Genomic DNA, 17,147 nt, shown 5'->3' on the forward strand with positions numbered 1-17,147 from the left:
GCAGATGTTCAGGTAAACAGATTAATATTAAGGTGCTGAGGTGTGAGAGAGACTCCAAACCCCTGTTCCTCCTCTTTCTTGTTCCACATTGTTTGAGACGAACATGCATCCCCCAGCACATTTATGCGCCTAAATATGAATAATGAGTCCAGTCATGAGAAGTTGCTCTCTGGCGACTTGCTCATGCAGGTTGATTGGCTAACGACCAGGTAAAGTGGCATGGGTGGCTTTTTATTTGTTTTTTTTTGTTTGTTTCTTTTAACAAAAAGTTATTATTGATTAAACAAAAAAAAATTAAAATAAAAAAAAAATTCAGATGTATAAATTGATCTTTCCTTATGAAGCAGTACCAGATAGATAAGAAAGTTAAGGCTGAACCAACAGTGCAAAAAAAAAAAAAAACAACAAAAAAACAAATGTGCATAACAGACTCTTTAAAACCCTTTGGAGTCTTGGGTCTAAATGGCCGTTTTGGTCTAATTTTGAATTTACCCTTATATTTTCACCATAAAAAGTATTTACCTTACCTTGTTTGGTATCATTATTTTCAGAACATCCTAAACTTTGTGATTTTACAGTGTTTGTTTCATTTTGACAAAATTTATTATCACATTGGAGCAAAAAACACACACAGAAACATGACGTCATGCCCGCCACAGGGCGGGCGTCGACCTTAAAAGGTTAAAAGGAATGGAAAAAAATCTATAAAGAGTTTTGCTCGCACATAAATGGGGACTCATAAAACCAAATATCTCTGCCACAGCATTTAAAAGTATCTATATTGCACACGGGATCGGTTTAAGAAACTTTTTTTCATCCATATGAACGCTCACAAATATACCAGTGTTGTTTTAAATATGCCAAACCCATAGGGGGCAGCATCGCTAAGCTATAACCAATGTCAACCAATCAGATTGCTTTAAAACCATAGACAGGAATACTAATGTGTGTTCTGTTGGCTCATACTCATGCACATGTGCAGGTCAGTTATGCTAGCTTGACTTTGACAACCGTAACATTTAGATGTGCTGTGGAATTCAATGCATTTCGGTTCAGCAAAACCTCCGGATTATTCTTAAACGCTACATCAATAAAGTGGGTAACTGTCCACATCAAAGATGCTTTCAGAGCTGGAAGAGAGGAGCAATGGAGGAAATGAGAAATTATTCAATGGTTTGTTTTCAGCATCACTATTCATTCATAAATTCTCTCAATAGTCAGTCTTTAAAAGTCTTCAATATTAAATACACATCTTTTGATGTATGGTTGTCATCTTATGGAGCTTATATATACGTATTTCTGCCATGGTGTGCTCAGATTACAGTCAGGAACAGACTGTTTTGTTCTCTGGTGGTTTGTCTGCTCCCACCATACAGTTCATTAACTTTCTCTTTAAATTACAACAGCTGAAAGTCAGGCAAAATCAAAGTCACCCTTCTATTTATTTTACTTTTTTCATCAGAGATTCCAGAAACCAATTCGAAGTCTTCTCGTTCGTTGTCAAAAGAAACTGCATGTGGAGCTTATTGCTATCAAGGCTTCCAACTGGTTTTTCTATCAGTGATGAGATCAAAAAAATAAAATACAGATAGAAATAAATGCTGCGTCTGGAGATACGTGTTAGAAAAGATGGGATTTCACAAAATCTAATCTCGGAAGACAACTGTATGATTCCCTCATCTTTATCTGTGTTTAAAAAAAAGTCTGTTCCAGATGGAACAAGGACTCAAGGCTGAGATAAAGGATTGATTGATTTTTACTGTGCCTTTGCAATCTGTCGGTCTACCTTTTATTTTTATTTTTTTTTAAAGGTTTTTTTCAATTGTAGCAATACTTTCTGAGTCCTGAAATTCGACTTCATTTCAGGGATTTGATTACTGACGAAAACATGCGGGTAAGGCTGAAGACACCAGCTCTTTACCGGAGCAACGTTTTGTTGAAAGTCAGAAAAGATGTTATTGCAACGGCTCCCATCCCAGCAATGTGAATAGAAGTTTAGTGTAAAGATTTCTAATAATATCTACAGTGGCAGAGCCTTGGTTTTAACAGACTGGAGTTTATCTTTCAGTGGTTTTATGCTTGTTTTTCAGCAGAAAATGATATTTTGAATCATTTCCCCCCTTATTTCCAAAAAAAAGGGTTCAGCTCTGACATCCATCCATGATTTCCAACTGCAAGACTGCAATGTATTTAGGTTCTGACAGTTCCAGTTAACTTTGGTCCTGTGTTTTCCCACTAATGCAATGTAACAGAGTCACCAGTGGACGTCTGAAGCACTTCATTACAACCCAACAACGGCCACAGGTTGTTTTACTGTTCTCCAGGTGCACGTTGTTGTTTTGTTTATTTTTTGAGGTGGTGGCGTGTGAATTAGGGGTGATGGACGAGTTATAAATGATCCCAAATAGGAAATACTATCTATTTCATGATAAGACACTAAGAAAATAAAGGTTGACATTTTTTTTTCCATTGTATGCACATATTTGGTCTCAATCGTAGCTCCTAAATACAGCCGAGACCTTCCATCTAACGATTGTTCACATCAGTGCTGGCAGACAACAGAGCAGCTAATGCTCATGTCCTCATCCTGGAGAGCAACAGCGGGAGGAAAGGAAGTAATGCGCTCCATTTCACAAGGCCAACATCAAAAATCTCTGGTTGTCGCTGCTTCTCATGCCTCCTCTTCTGGGCTGCCACGGCAACCATACCCCTGCTGTCCATACAATCCTTCATTCGCCCTCTGAACCCATAGCAGTCGCCTCTCACCTCTATCCGTCCAGCATTTTACGCTAACTGTGTACTGCGAGGGTTTAAGAAATCCTCCTTAAGTATTTCTTAAACCCTCGCTTTGGACTGGTGATCAGAAGACTTTCTGAAATTACTACATTCTCACAAGCTTTTCTTATCTGCTGAGTGCCAAGCAGCTTAGTTTGGTCTTAAAGCTGGAGAAAATTTACTTTATCCACCTGGAAATGGTCTTCGGGTGAACTTTTCCACAAGGGGAAAAGAAATAAGTGCTAGATTAAATGAAAGGGAAAACAGAATGACTTTTAATGACGCTACGCAAGCAAGCTTATTCACATGGGATTTTAATTCCATTGTGAAATTTTGTTTTCTCCACATTAAAAGAATATTGGGAAAGTTTTGCGCACGTTTGTAATGGACTCGAGAAGTGAAGGCGGCCGCCTCTCTGCGAACGAAAACGCAATTCTCGTCACGTTTACGTCAATGAGGGACGATTTCAGAACTTTGGATGAAGTCTGCGGCTGCCTTAACTTGCTTGCTGAAAGTTGCCGTACTTGAGAGTTTATCTGCCTTGACCAAACATTCGGCTACTTTTAAGATTAAAGACAAAACTTTGGAGCAGTAGAAGTGGGCTAATGAATTATGTACCAACATTTCAAAAGGGTTTTCTCAACTGAGCAGCAAAGCTTGAGCCGTCTTCTTGGCCAAGTGCAGGTCTTTAGAAAAACAGACCTTCACACTCTCGCTCAGTTACGTGTGCCCTCAGGCTCACCTCCACTCATGTCTCTTCCAATAGAGATCTACTGCTGCCTGAAAAAAGCTCCACTCTGGATCTAGTCGCCTTTGTGTAAAAATTAAGCAGGTGTATCGTCACAGTGGATTCTATGCTTTTTAGCACTAAACTTGTAAGTGCTGACCACTGTTCCTCTATGCTAGGCATCTAGCACCAGAAAAAAAACCTTGTAATAAAATTGCTTCCTATTTTCGGGCGCGTCTTCAGCCGACTCTCCAGACACGACACGATTGCATCGTCGACCACCGAATGCTCCATGAAGGACAGCGTTCATCCAGCAGAACAGCCCAAGGTTTTAGAAATGTCTTTGAAAACCTTTTGGCTCAGATTAGGAATCCATTTCTGCTGGATTTCATATCGCTGTCCCTCAACTTCGGCCCAGACGCTATTCTTGTGTCTTTTTCAGGTAGCTGACACAGCAACATGTCTTCGACTTCCTGATGCCTCTGCACAGCAACGACTATCGTATTGTGTCCTTGTTCTGTTCTCAGATCTTCTCTTCGACGCCTCGTTGTTATCAGTTCCTGGATGATGTTGATAACAGGTTTCATCAAGGAACTGAATCCTAATCCCACCTTGAGAAACTCTATGGGGTCCTCTTCATCTAAGGGAGATGTAACAGTCGATGAGACATGCTTTAGAAAAAACATGTCAAATATCTCTGCTTACTCAGACTTTATGTTCTCTTCAATGCCCGTTGCCTGGGCGACGGCCTGAGAAATCAAATACGGCTTTTAAGTCGCCATATTTGTACTTATGGTTCTCAACTAAATCCAAAACGACATCTGAAAAGACATTCGTCAGATAACGCAAAAGATATTTAGTCCTCTCTGTATTGCACTCATCTACAGTATATATCCCAAGATAATTATTTTTTATAGCGTCATTTAAGCCTATAAAAGTTGTTAAAATTAGAAATAACAGTGGCAGTTTGTTTAACTCCACTTGAGGAAACATTTCTACTGTCAATTTTAGTTTAAATTCGTCGCAACCAAAAGCTGCCATTAATTGGTTTTACCTGTTTTTAAACTGTTTCTTAAAACTTCTCTTTCACTCCAGATTTTAACTTTTAAATTGTTTTCAATTATTTGTTGCAGTTTGGTAGCTGAGCAGGTGGGACATCTGTTACTGGTGTTGGAAGCTTCATCAACATGACGTCATGGTCCCGGCCGTGGTCGGCGTAAATCACAGGATTGTTATGGATTACCAAATTCTGCTGGTTAGCAGTGAATGGATGAACTTTTAACACTGCTGTGAATATCCTGCACAAAGGAATGAGCAAAGATGATGACAGTTTTATCATCTGATCAGATGACCAGTTTTATCTGATCATCTGCAGATAAAACTGTCTTAATGTCTCTTTCCTACCAGCCTGGCTCCGACTTCCAGCAGTGAGCTGCAGTCAGAATCCACTCAGGGTGGATCAGAGTTCCTCCACACAAGATGTTATCGTTACCGTTTATGCCCACAATCCGCACATAATAAAGACGCTCCGTGTATGAATATTTGGTCTTCTCAGTGAGTTCTTAAGACCAAAATGCAGCGCTGGCCCATCGCCATGTTTCTTTATGGGACAACACAGCAAAATAGTATCTAACAACAGCTTCTGATTCCTATTATAGGTTTTTATCTAAGCTATGCCCTAAAGAGGGCGTTCTCTAATGTGTCATTTCCTTTATTGTTGCAAGCAGATAAAAAAGATAGAGGAAATCACAATTCTTTATTCCTAGCAGCTCCCCTGATGGCACAGATTCCACCCCACCATAATCACTAAGTGTGGTGCATGTGGATCCTAAGCTAAAGTGCAGCAGATCGTTCTTTCAAGCCGTCTCATCGGGCCGTGGCCCCCCCACAGAACGACATGTCTCCAGTAACGGCCCGCAGCCCTCAGTGTTGCAAACCGCTGGACTCATGTCACGAAGCTAAGATAATGTGATATTAAAATCGAAGTGATTAAACACGATAAAAACATGGCTGAAACCAATGAGTAGAAACACACCAAATTCAATATGATTCTCAAATAAAGTCCATCAAACATGATAAAAATATTTCTGATTTAAAGGAAAAGAGGAAATGGAGATGTAAAGTAGTACCTGTGGAGGAAAAAGTTAAGAGGAAAAAATATCAGTACAGCAAAATGAGCATGTAAGATAATATGTAAGATTAGTTAATATGTAGAACCTCTCTATACTAATTAATGGTCGTCTTCTGCCCTCCCCTTTTTTTCTGTTACTTATATCTAAGTTTGCATCTAATAGTCACCAAAGCAAGTTTTGTCACCTGATTTCTTTCAGTCTTTAAACTACAATAATCTGCAACTTAAATGTGAAGAAGTTCTTCAGACTTTAAGGATTTTTGGTTTTCCAGTTCCTCTGAGTTTTTGGTTCGTTTTGGAGCATCTGCAAAAGTGATTCAGAGCTAATTCAGAATGGATGGGTTGTTCCTCTAAAGCAGCTCCTCATGTCAATTACCTTGTCATGAAAATGAGAAGTCCGGACGCCATGACAACAACATCTAGGAATGCTGAGAGAAACTGATCAGAAACAAACGTTTTCCCAAAAAACATCAATAAATGCAGAACAATGACAGATTTTAGCAACTAGTTAAACATTTATGTTTGCCATTAAAATATTTAGTTAGCAACTACTAAATATTAAGTTTACTAATTAGCTAGCTCAAAGCTAACGTTTAGCTAGCAAATAATATTTAGCTTGCTAACTAATTATTTAACTCAAAGCTAAATGTTCAGCTTCCTCCGATCTTCTCCAAAGACAGAAAAGGTTTGAGTGTTTGTCTGTTTAATGTTTCTAAAGTTTAAGTCATTACAAAATGTGTTCAAAACTGTTAGAATTGACCAGAACACGTCCAACATGCAGATGTTCTGGTTTTCTACATGAACTGTTTGATGCCGATTGTGGTTTTAATGATGAGTCCAACAGCTTTTAAAACTACAAATGCGTTTAATATTTTATTGAAAATCCATTATTTTCTTCACTAAATACCAGAAATAAATACAAGAGTAACAATCTGATCAGACAACATTTATTTATGAGACAGTGGATATAATTACTGATTCTAACAAACAGCTGTTTTATTTATTCAGAAACAAGATATTCTCAGTTTAATTATCATTCTCTGCCTCTTTACTGCAATTCGTGACAGTTTTTAAAGTTTCTTGAAACTTTGCCTTCGTTCCAAATTTTAACTTTCAATTTAACTTTTTATTAGGCCCAAGCAGCAAAGAGCTGCGAAGGCCTATTGTTTTTGTACTGTTTCTTCTTATTCTTACGATTCTGCCCCCTCTCTTTGGGCGCCTTTTTGGGGGCTTTATCATATTCAAAAACTCACCAAACTTGGCAGACACGTCAAGCCTGTTTAAAAATTTCATATTTTAAGGTCGTCGCAAAAATCACAAAAAAACTCCGGCTCAACGGCGCCACCTAGCAATTTTCAAAAGACCCTCTGCTATTCCCTTACTTCATCGTAGAGACATGAAGTTCGGTACAGTTGTAGAGCTCACTAAGACGCTCAGAATTTACAATTAATGTCACAGTGCAAGTATCACAGGAAGTCGGCCATTTTGGATTGAAGATCCGATTTTGACCCCATTTTTGACGTTTACAGCCTTCGTATTTGATCGAACTCCTCCTAGGGATTTCCATTGATCGGCTTCAAACTCGGTCAGTCTGATCATAAGGCATGTCTGATTTAAAGTTATCAAATTGGTGAGTTTTGGAGCATGTTGAAGGGGGGTTAGCAGGGGTCAAAGTTCACATACTCACCATAAAACATGAAACTGTTATATTTCCTATACAAAAAGACATAGAGGGACCAAACGTTAAGTTATTGATCATCATTAGGTGTCCTAAAATACCCTGTGGTGAAATGATGACATCACTTAGGCCACGCCCCCTGAGAACAGGAAGTGTCATGTTTTATTGTGAACGGTCGCTATCTTACCCCTTTGACCTAATCAACATGAAACTGTGTCCAGAAACAGAAGATATGCTGGTGTGTTGTGGATTCCAACCCTGACCGGCTGCGATGGAGAAGGTGGGCGTGGCGGCGTGGCGAAGTGACATGTAACGCCGTTGCCATACGTTTGGCTCTGAATTCCACAGTTTTGACCGAGCTGCACCAAACTTTGCATGAGTGATCCTGTTGGGATGCCTGACGATCCTATATCATCATGTTATGACGTCATCTAAGCCCCGCCCCCTCAGAACAGGAAGTGCTATTTTTTTCCTTGTAAAGTTCCATCTATGGCTCTCTTGACCTAATCAAGATGATTCGGATGATGAACTCTGTCAATGCTCGCTGCTGGCTGAACCGTGTGGGCGTGGCCAAATGCGAATATCAGTCCCTCGCCATATTCATACGATTGTCTTTAAATCACACATGGATGATCCGACTGGCACCAAACTCCATATGTAAGACCTTTGTTCACCTCTAAAGGGCCTAACAGTATTGAAATGTAATTTGACGCCCCCTAAGTTAATACATCGGTTTTATCTCCTCAATGCATCGACCGATCTGCACCAGATTTTTTGAGTCATCGGGGAGCGCTGCCGAATGCATTCATGTGTATCGCCTGGTGGACGGGCGGGGAAAATGCGTGGCGGCTTCTGCGGTGTCTGGCGGGCGGCGGTGCGGGAACCCCCACGGTGGCCGACAGGCCGGAGCGGCGCTTGGCTGCAAGGGCCGCACGAGGCTGCTCGCAGCTTTAATTTCCTTTGTATCTTTATTTTATGTATTTTAATGTTTAAGAAAATGTTATTGTGCAACAAAATAGTATGATGTTATTTGTTAATAGTTGTATTATGTGGCTTCTGTTCCATTTATTTTTGCATACAGCTCTTCGGTCTTGTTGGAGTTTAAAGTGAACTAAATCTGGAATTGTATCTCCAGAGCTGAACAAACTGAACTTTGAAAGTAAAGACGATCAGCCAGGAAATAATTATTTTTCATTCATTTGTTGATTTATTTTTCATTTCGGATGCAGAGAAAGCTCCATTAGAGAGATCAAGGTCAGGTGAAAAAAGAAAATTACATCTGAGAGGAAATTTGATGAGAATTTTATTTCATGATAGTTTGTTTTATCCAATCCACGTATTCACACACATCCATGATTCCACCTGGCTTCTGCAATGCAAATTTTCCACAGCCAGCATTCACACCATAAATCATGTCGTTGAACACCACTGCTGCACCAGAGTCGCCCTGTAGAACAGTTTATATCAATATATTCATGTTGTAAAAAAGAAAAGTCTTCTAATCACTGTAGAGAGATAATGAAGAAACAAACTTACACGACATGTACCCTTGTTCGGTGCTGCAGTACTGAATATGTGCCCACGTTTCTGACTGAACTGGGAAACAGCAACAACTTTCATGTCGACACACTGAAGACGCGGTGGCATAGGACTATTGGTTACTGTAGAGAAACATGAGAATCATGGACATGTTTTTCACTCAACCTCTGTCTGTGGAGTCAGAAACAAAGATTTTATTCTCATAACTTCAATATTTCTCTCACATCGGCGATTATTGGGCCCGGTTCTCGTTGGTCCCTCTCCGGCCAGCTGAACAGTATCGTCTCTAAAACACAATAAGAACAAGATGTAAAAATACAAGATGACAATGTAGAAATAAAGAAAATAAATCCATGAAGCACTTCATCCACTGATACAGGAGTGTCCACCTCTGGTCCTCAGTGATGATGTCCTGTGTCCTTAACATGTGTCTCTGGTCCAACACACCTGAGCTATGCTAAGTTCTGGTTCTCCTGGTGGACAGGACTGGAGGAGTGGAGACAGAAAACCTGATGTCATGTTGTTGATCAGAGAAAGACTTACATTTTAAGACGATTGTTGCAATTTGGTAGCTGAGCAGGTGGGACATCTGTTACTGGTGTTGGAAGCTTCATCAACATGACGTCATGGTCCCGGCCGTGGTCGGCGTAAATCACAGGATTGTTGTGGATTAACAAATTCTGCTGGTTAGCAGTCGGTGGATGAACTTTTAACACTGCTGTGAATATCCTACAGAAAAGGTTAGATTATAATGAACACACAGAAAACCTGATCATCTGCAGATAAAACTGTCTTAATGTCTCTTTCCTACCAGCCTGGCTCCGACTTCCAGCAGTGAGCTGCAGTCAGAATCCACTTAGGGTGGATCAGAGTTCCTCCACACAAGATGTTATTGTTACCGTTTATGCCCACAATCCGAACATGATAAAGACGCTCCGTGTCGTCACAGTCATGACCTCCAATGATTCTCTTCTGCAGAGAAACATCTGAGTTCACTGAAACACCTGAAGAAGAAAAAGGAGGATTTTAGTCAGAAATCAGGTGCAAATGTGGCTGCTGGAGAAGAAAAAGAATAAACAGTTAAAGATTAAAAAGCATCACAATTTATATACAAAGTTTCAGTCTGAAACAGAATCAGAGGGAAGTTTGAGAGTCTGAGAGAAGCAGCAGCCTCCCTGGAACCAGTGGAAGTGTCTCCAGTGTCTCCAGTGTGTCCAGTGTGTCCAGTGTGTCCGACTCACCCAGCAGCAGCAGAACCTTCAGCAGAGCCATTGCTGGTCCAGCTTCCTGTGAATGTCTGCAGTCCTGCAGCAGCTTTTAAACTCTGTTCCCAACTTCCTGCTGGACAGGAAGCCACCAATCACAGGACAGAAACTGATCTGTCCAATCACAGGACAGACACTGATCTGCGCTGTCATCTGCATACAGAGGAACTTTAACATCTCATCGTTCTAAAGTAACTTGAAAAAAAGTTCTTGTTCCATTGACAGATTATTTCACTAATAATAAAACATTTCACCCTCTTATAGCTTAAATAATCAGCCAATGAAAGAGAACATTTCCATCAATATTAAGAAATTGTCTTAAAACAAGCAGCTTCTATATTTTGCTGCACAGTTACTTGTAAGTAAGTTTTACCTTTTCTCAACTGGACTGAGAGATTTGCACTAGAAGCCAAACTAAAAATAATTGGTAACTTTTCTGTTTTTGCAGTGCACAAACTTGCAGAGAGTTTTGCTCAAGGGAAAACTTGATGAAATAAAACTGTTATGACTTTATATGTTATGAAGAAAGAGCGACTCGTCCTTGTTTTCAGGTTGATGGGTTTTTTTTGAAGAAAAAACTGTTTGGTTTCCAATCTACAAGAATTCACATCTGTCTTTGGTCCTGAAAGTAGAATCATTTTGTTTTTTCAAAATGACCCTCTATACAAACAGAAAGGGGTTTGCTTGTTTTATTTGGAAAACGAACAATATTACAGTGCTGGAAGGTGAAGAGCATCTGCATTTGTCGTAAATGCAAAATTATAACAAAACATTAAAAGTCACAGAAATTTATCCAAATAAATGAAAACAATTCAGATCTTTAATAAACATTTAAAAGAAACCTATGGTAAAATTGTAACGGATGTGATGATTTTTCTTAAAGACACAGACCTCTTTCATCACTCATGATTCTTTGCTTTTACATTTTTTCAGGAAATTTCGGTTGGTTCCTTCAAGCAGATTCAAGCCAAGATCGAGATGGACAAAGATGACTCTGCAGCTGAAGAAGAGTCAAGGCCACAGACTGTACCGCGTCAAAGGATCAACCCAGCCCTAAAACATGTGACCCCAAATTGCACTTCTCTCATCAGCTGGGTTTAGACCCCAAAGCCAAAGGCAACGACAAAGGACAAAGGCAACGAAGAGGAACTGGGTCCTTCCTTCTGTGCGGTCAGCTCAGCTTCCACTTCTACGGACCAAAAAGGCTTTGAAACAAGCTGAAGGAAGCTAGCAGCGAGGTTGACAGGCGGCGAATTTAGTGGATTTCATTAGAACGTTTTTAAATTGTCTCCTTTTTTAGTTTGTACTTCCATCCAAAAATTATACTGGCTGCTGCTGCTGGCTGAATCAGCTTTGATTAGCTGCAAATTATTGGGTTAAATATAAATGGCTTAACGTGTAGACTTTTGCATCAGGCTATCAGTGCAGTAGCATCAACGTTAGCTTGTTCTGGGATATGTGGATGTGCCAGAAAAGTTGGGCTAAAATTCAGAAAAAGCAGCATTCAGCTGTTTTTGAAACACTAATGATAAAAAAGTTTTCTGAAAAAACATATTTTGACTCAATTTTAAACATACATTATACTTAAATGTACACTAACGGCAGGTGCAATATTCAAAATTTTAACTTCAAATTAATTCAACATATAAAAAAATAATAATAATAAAAATAAATTGTGCATGCATGAAAGGGGCAGTACTATGAGCTTTACATTGTGTGATAATGTTATTTCCTCATTAAAAACAAACCTGGAGTGTCGCTTTGAGATTATTTTATGCATGTTTGAAAAAAATCCTTTAATCTCCCGTGGCAACCATTCAGCTGTGCAAAACTCCTGCGCCGCCTTTGAGAATGAAGCTCCACCTTCAGACTAGCAATTAGCAAACACCTGCTGGAACTGCGCATCCACCAAGCTCATGATACCAGCCACTTCTCAGTGCAACGTTCGTAAAAACGTTGCGAAAGAGTCAATAGTTGAGCAATATCGGGATGACTTCCTGAAGGCGGAGTTTCGGAACAGAAGCCCAATTTCAAGGAGTTAAATTACAAAGCCAAATTTCTGTTAAGTCGTATTTGATATACATGACATTTTTATAATGTCTTAAGGTAACAGTCACTTGATTGGGCCATAAAATGGCACCATGTGACTGGAAAACACACAATACTGCCCTTTAAGAAAGGTATAGAAACCAAAAAAATATTGTAGAAGCAAGAAAATACTTCTACAACTCTGAATGCAAATGGCCTGAAGCTTGTTATTAAGCAGGTAATGTCCGACTAGAGTAAGGAGACAAACTGCAAAACCATTTGTAAGGTTTTCCTTAACTACCAGAAGTTGGTGACCTCTATTTCTATTTGCCCGGAGGCGCCTGTAGCACTTTATCCTTCTGAGAGCTCCTGAAGGACTCGCCATCTGTTCGTCCACAGTTCCCTGGGCAGCCCAGGTTTGACCTATGCAGAACACAGGGGGCATTTCACTGCTGCGCTGCCAGGTCTTCCTCATCTGACTTTGATGGCGTCCTTGTGGAAGCTGATGCGTTTATTTCCTTCTAGTTTTCTGACTATTTGTTCTTTTCTTTTAAAATCCTTTTTCCAGGCACTTTCGATTTGACTTTACACGGTGGACTCCTTCGGTTTCTCTTTCCATTCCTGTTATGCTCATGATTCTTCAACCGAGACCATTGGATAAGACATGTTTCTTTTGATTTTCCAAACCGTGCCTCTGTTTCTCATTTTTTTTGAATTAAGGTTTTATTTGCGTTGTAACCAATTCTTTTATATCGAGTCAATAAATAGAAAATATCAGCAATCAGTTTTTGGAATGGATATTACAAGATGGAAGATGAGAAACCAGCCCATGCGTGAACACATATACATGTTTTGAGAAATGGGCCAAAAAAGAATATCATGAGAACATGTCTGCTTTTGTTTGTACGTTGAAGAAAAGTTAGGCCTGAAAGCTAACAAGGTTTTACACATTTCACCTGCAGGTAAGCTTCATGTGGATTTTTTGGGGGGCATTTTGTTTAATTGATTTTCAATATTAAAAATATTCAAAACTAAAATAAGCAAAAAAACCGAAAACATCTAAAATGGATTACACTTTTACCGCGTACTTTTCAGTGATGTAATTATTATATATGAATATGTTTGTTCTGTGTTATTTTTTCCCCCTTTCTTCAGGTATAGAAGAACACGACACGAGATTCGTGTTGATAGAACACGAATCTCCTCGTCTTGATAGATTCCTATATATGAATACATTACATGTCAACTCTTTAATCCAAACAAAGGTGTGGGTTAAATTAATCTTTATTTTATTAAAGAGATTAATTTCTTTAATAAAATGTTTTCTTTAACATGTATAGATAAACAGGGACCTCAGGAGGTTTGCTGCTTCTGTTTTGCTATTCTAATCCCTCCCGTTCAGAAATTATAAAAGTCCTTCAACATTTCCCACTGTACGTCTCTCTCTGCTTATCATATAATCATAGAGAACGTGTTGGTTAAACAGCTAACACCATTCTTTGTGCCAGGTTTAGTGAGTTAATAGCAGCGGTGTAGCGACGTGCATTTTTTGAGAAGAGAAAGAAATTGTCATAATTGAAGCTGCACGCTTGACCCACATGCAGAAACACAGAGAATCAGATAAATCAAGTTTATTTTCTTTTCAAGAGCTGGTGAATATGTGGTTGGGTAAATGTTTTCTTGAAGGGACTGGATCGGGATTATCTTAGTGCTGGAGGCAGGGAGGAGGAGAGGTAAGTGCAATGCAAACTGGAACAAAACTGATTCGGTAAGGAGCTTACTGGGTGAGGTGAGGTTCATCCGCCGGAGGGTTGGGGGGACTCAGGTTGGGTCTGGAGTCTTGAAGTCTGACGGGAGGGTGGAGGAGTCCGGTCCGGGATCCGAAGGTTGGAGGATTTTCTGAGGTTGCGGATGGGAGAGTCGTTGGAGGGCGGACAGGGGAGTACCGGCGTCACGAAGGAGGGAAATCCAAAGGCCAGAACAGGGCCGAATACTCTGCATCACGAAGGTGCACCTGAAAACAGGAGAACAAAGAAGGATTACTAGAGTTGGATTCTCAGACAAAGCTCAGAGAAATCACTCAGATGGGCTCTGGGTACCATTACTGGTATAACACTCTGGCACCGGAGAACCCGCCGCCCGCTCCTCTGATGCTGGCGATGATTGTGCCAATTATGCACCGGTGCGCAGGAGCTGCCCTCCAACTGACCGCAACCTCATGGCTCCTCCTGGTGGAAAAAACGGCTCCAAACAAGACCAGACCTCCAGCAGCCAACAGAAATGAAACCAAGATGTCAGTAATATTTTTTGGAAAAACTTTAAAGGTGAAACCAAAAGTTTACATACGCCACTAATTGAAACAAAGACAAAATTGACCCAAACTCTTGTGAGCAAAAACCTTAAAAAGCTTTTCCAGTTGCCATCCACTTTCAAATACAACGTAGTGAAATTTCCGTTGTTTTATAAAACTTTTCCTTCATTTAATTACAAAGTATTACCGTCTGTTTACTCATGAAATATTCATTCCCCTCCAGATTGGTTTATCATATCAATGCTTCACAATCGTTTCCTTTCTTGTTGGGACTAATTGTTTATGCATGTTTTAAATAAATGATCATGTGTCTGACATTAACATTCTTTAAGTACTTTAAAGTGACAAGGGAGACAATTTTGCGATTCACAATTAATTTAATTAAACAGCTTCAAGTAAATAATTCATTGTATTATGAATATACATGTACATACATCCAAAGCAGAGATGTGACTCAGGTTACATAATAATAATAATAATAATAATAATAATTAAAAAATCAATCAAACTACTTGTACTTTATTATAGTTGATTAATAAAAAATTTGAGTTTTAGGCTACTACAATATCATTAAACTCCAAACTAACTCTAGTGATTAAGAATAATGCATTCAAAGAAACGTCGCACCGGTCAAAACTGAATGTTAAACAGTAGTTAAAAACGGAAACAATGCAACGCCGTAGATAACGCCACAAACACCGCAGAACCACTGCATCAGAATCTGATCGGTTCTATCCAACAACTCTTGAAAGGCTTAAGCAAAGCTGCATGATCGTTTCACTTAATCCGATTAATGCGTGAAGCCACACAAAAATCTCCTGGGGTTCCAACGGATGCCAAAGAACGAATCTGTCGCCGTGTTGTAATCCTGTATTATCTATGCACTGGTGACTCCATGAAGCACCGCAGGACTCAGAGCAAAGCTGTAGACGTCACACACCAACAGTGGACAGACGGGCCTTTCTAGCCTGTAGCAGAGGAAACACAAGTTCAACAAATTAAACAAACCATGACTATGTTGGAAGGCTTTAGTTCAGCCTAATGCAGGAGAAACGTGACCTGGACAACGCTTTGGCTAACATCCTGTCTGCAAATAAGTACTTCTGTTTCCCGTTCCGCCATGAAAATGTTAGCATAAGCTGGAGCAAACGTCTTACCTGTTGCCGTACGTTTGATTTGTAGAAAAAACTGGCCATCGAATTCAAAATAATTTCTTCTTAAGTTAATGTCCAGCAGTGTAGTAGTTCCTTATCTAGCCTTTTATTGTTGGGATATTTAATAAGTAAGGTTTTTTTCCCCCTTTATATTTAAGTTTGTATATAAGCTATTTATATCCATGGTAAATAAAATTGACTCCTCAGGTAAGGAAACTGATTGAATTTTATCTACAAAATCATATGTATCTTTAATATACAGTAACTGCTATGTAATGGAGATAATCAATAAATTCTGCTGTATGATAAATTTCACTGCCACTATCAGAGACAATGGGCTTATTCCATTTCTTTGGTTCCTTGTGTATTTTAGGGAGTAAGTAGAACCTTCTGGCTCTGGGTTCAGAGGAACCTCTCAGTTAAGTCCTTTGTTTGGCTTCAATACATTTCTTTCTATATAGATCAACAATTTTAGCTACAACACAAACAGCACCTTTATATATAGGCTTTGTTTTTATTATAGGTGGTATTTGTCATATATAGAACTCTGTTACTTTGTTACTGTGGTTGCAGCAGAAGACTCTTGTGAGCGGTGCGCTGTGTGTCGGGTTCTGCTGTGTGTCAGGTTCTGCTGTGTGTCGGGTTCTGCTGTGTGTCGGGTTCTGCTGTGTGTCGGGTTCTGGAGGAAAACCATTAGAGCTGCCGTCCGTTGGTGTGTGTGTGTGTTTTGCAACCGTCATTAAAGCCGAGTTATAAAAAACAAAACCAATGCTCATCCATTCCACATTATTAAGTAATTATTTCCTTCCCAGAAATATTGTTCTCCATCCATACATATTACAATAGAACTGCCTTTATCTGCTCGTTTAATTATAATATGTGTATTTTCCGTAAGTTCTTTTAATGCTTTGGTGCCAGGATTTCATTTCAGAATTCCTAACCGGCCAGTGCCTCCTGCACCAGGTCTCTTTTGGCTCTACTCTGCCTAAACTACTTTGGATCTGATCCTGTATAAAAACAATATAACTACTTATTATTATACCTGCAATATAAACACAATTTAGCATATACTTACCTCTTTTGCTCCTACTTCCATTTTGAGAGTTCAACGCCATGTCATGCGTGTCCCATCGCTTGAGTTGCAAAATCTGGAAAATCGGACCGTCAAACAATCAGAGACTCTGCTGCGTGACGCAGTGGCCTGGCGTTGGTGTTCTGCCCGGAGATCTAGGGACTGGGTTGTCAAACTGGGCAAAAAAAGATGAAAATATAACTGAAACCAACCTGTGTCAGTGCACAGCCAGGTTGTGAAACTCACCAAACTCACATCACCTTTGGATTGTCTGGTGAACTCAAGCACAGCACAGAGGTGTCTGACAACCACATGCCCTTCCTTGCAGTAAATAAAAACAAGAGTGTCTCAATATTTCATCCGCCATTGTACAAAGAACCGGGGAGAGGAAAAAAGTAGGCAAAGGTCAAGAGCCCCCTCTCAATGCATGTCAGCGACGCGTCCAGAGCCATTCTGGCAATTTGAAG

At 39.7% G+C, this 17,147-nt stretch overlaps 1 protein-coding gene across 1 annotated transcript; it reads right to left on the bottom strand.

Annotated features, from left to right (window-relative positions):
- Positions 1–8,614: 8,614 nt before the first annotated feature.
- On the bottom strand, positions 8,615–10,122 carry LOC106699950 (trypsin-like). The gene is made up of 6 exons (XM_014472730.2): positions 10,092–10,122; positions 9,662–9,854; positions 9,394–9,579; positions 9,075–9,136; positions 8,848–8,972; positions 8,615–8,758 (listed from the first exon to the last, which is right to left on the bottom strand). Exons 1-6 carry the CDS (start codon positions 10,120–10,122, stop codon positions 8,615–8,617), a joined length of 741 nt encoding a protein of 246 aa, XP_014328216.2.
- Positions 10,123–17,147: the final 7,025 nt, after the last annotated feature.

Source organism: Xiphophorus maculatus, chromosome 10 (assembly GCF_002775205.1).
Source record: "Xiphophorus maculatus strain JP 163 A chromosome 10, X_maculatus-5.0-male, whole genome shotgun sequence".
NCBI lineage: Eukaryota > Metazoa > Chordata > Actinopteri > Cyprinodontiformes > Poeciliidae > Xiphophorus > Xiphophorus maculatus.

What these genes read in the sequence shown, in the direction of transcription:
- LOC106699950 (XM_014472730.2), bottom strand. Translation starts at nt 10,122, where the DNA reads ATGGCTCTGCTGAAGGTTCTGCTGCTGCTGG. An exon ending in GAAGGTTCTGCTGCTGCTGG is followed by an intron (nt 9,855 to 10,091) that starts GTGAGTCGGACA and finishes TTTCTTCTTCAG; the next exon opens with GTGTTTCAGTGAACTCAGAT. An exon ending in CGGGCCCAATAATCGCCGAT is followed by an intron (nt 8,973 to 9,074) that starts GTGAGAGAAATA and finishes GTTTCTCTACAG; the next exon opens with TAACCAATAGTCCTATGCCA.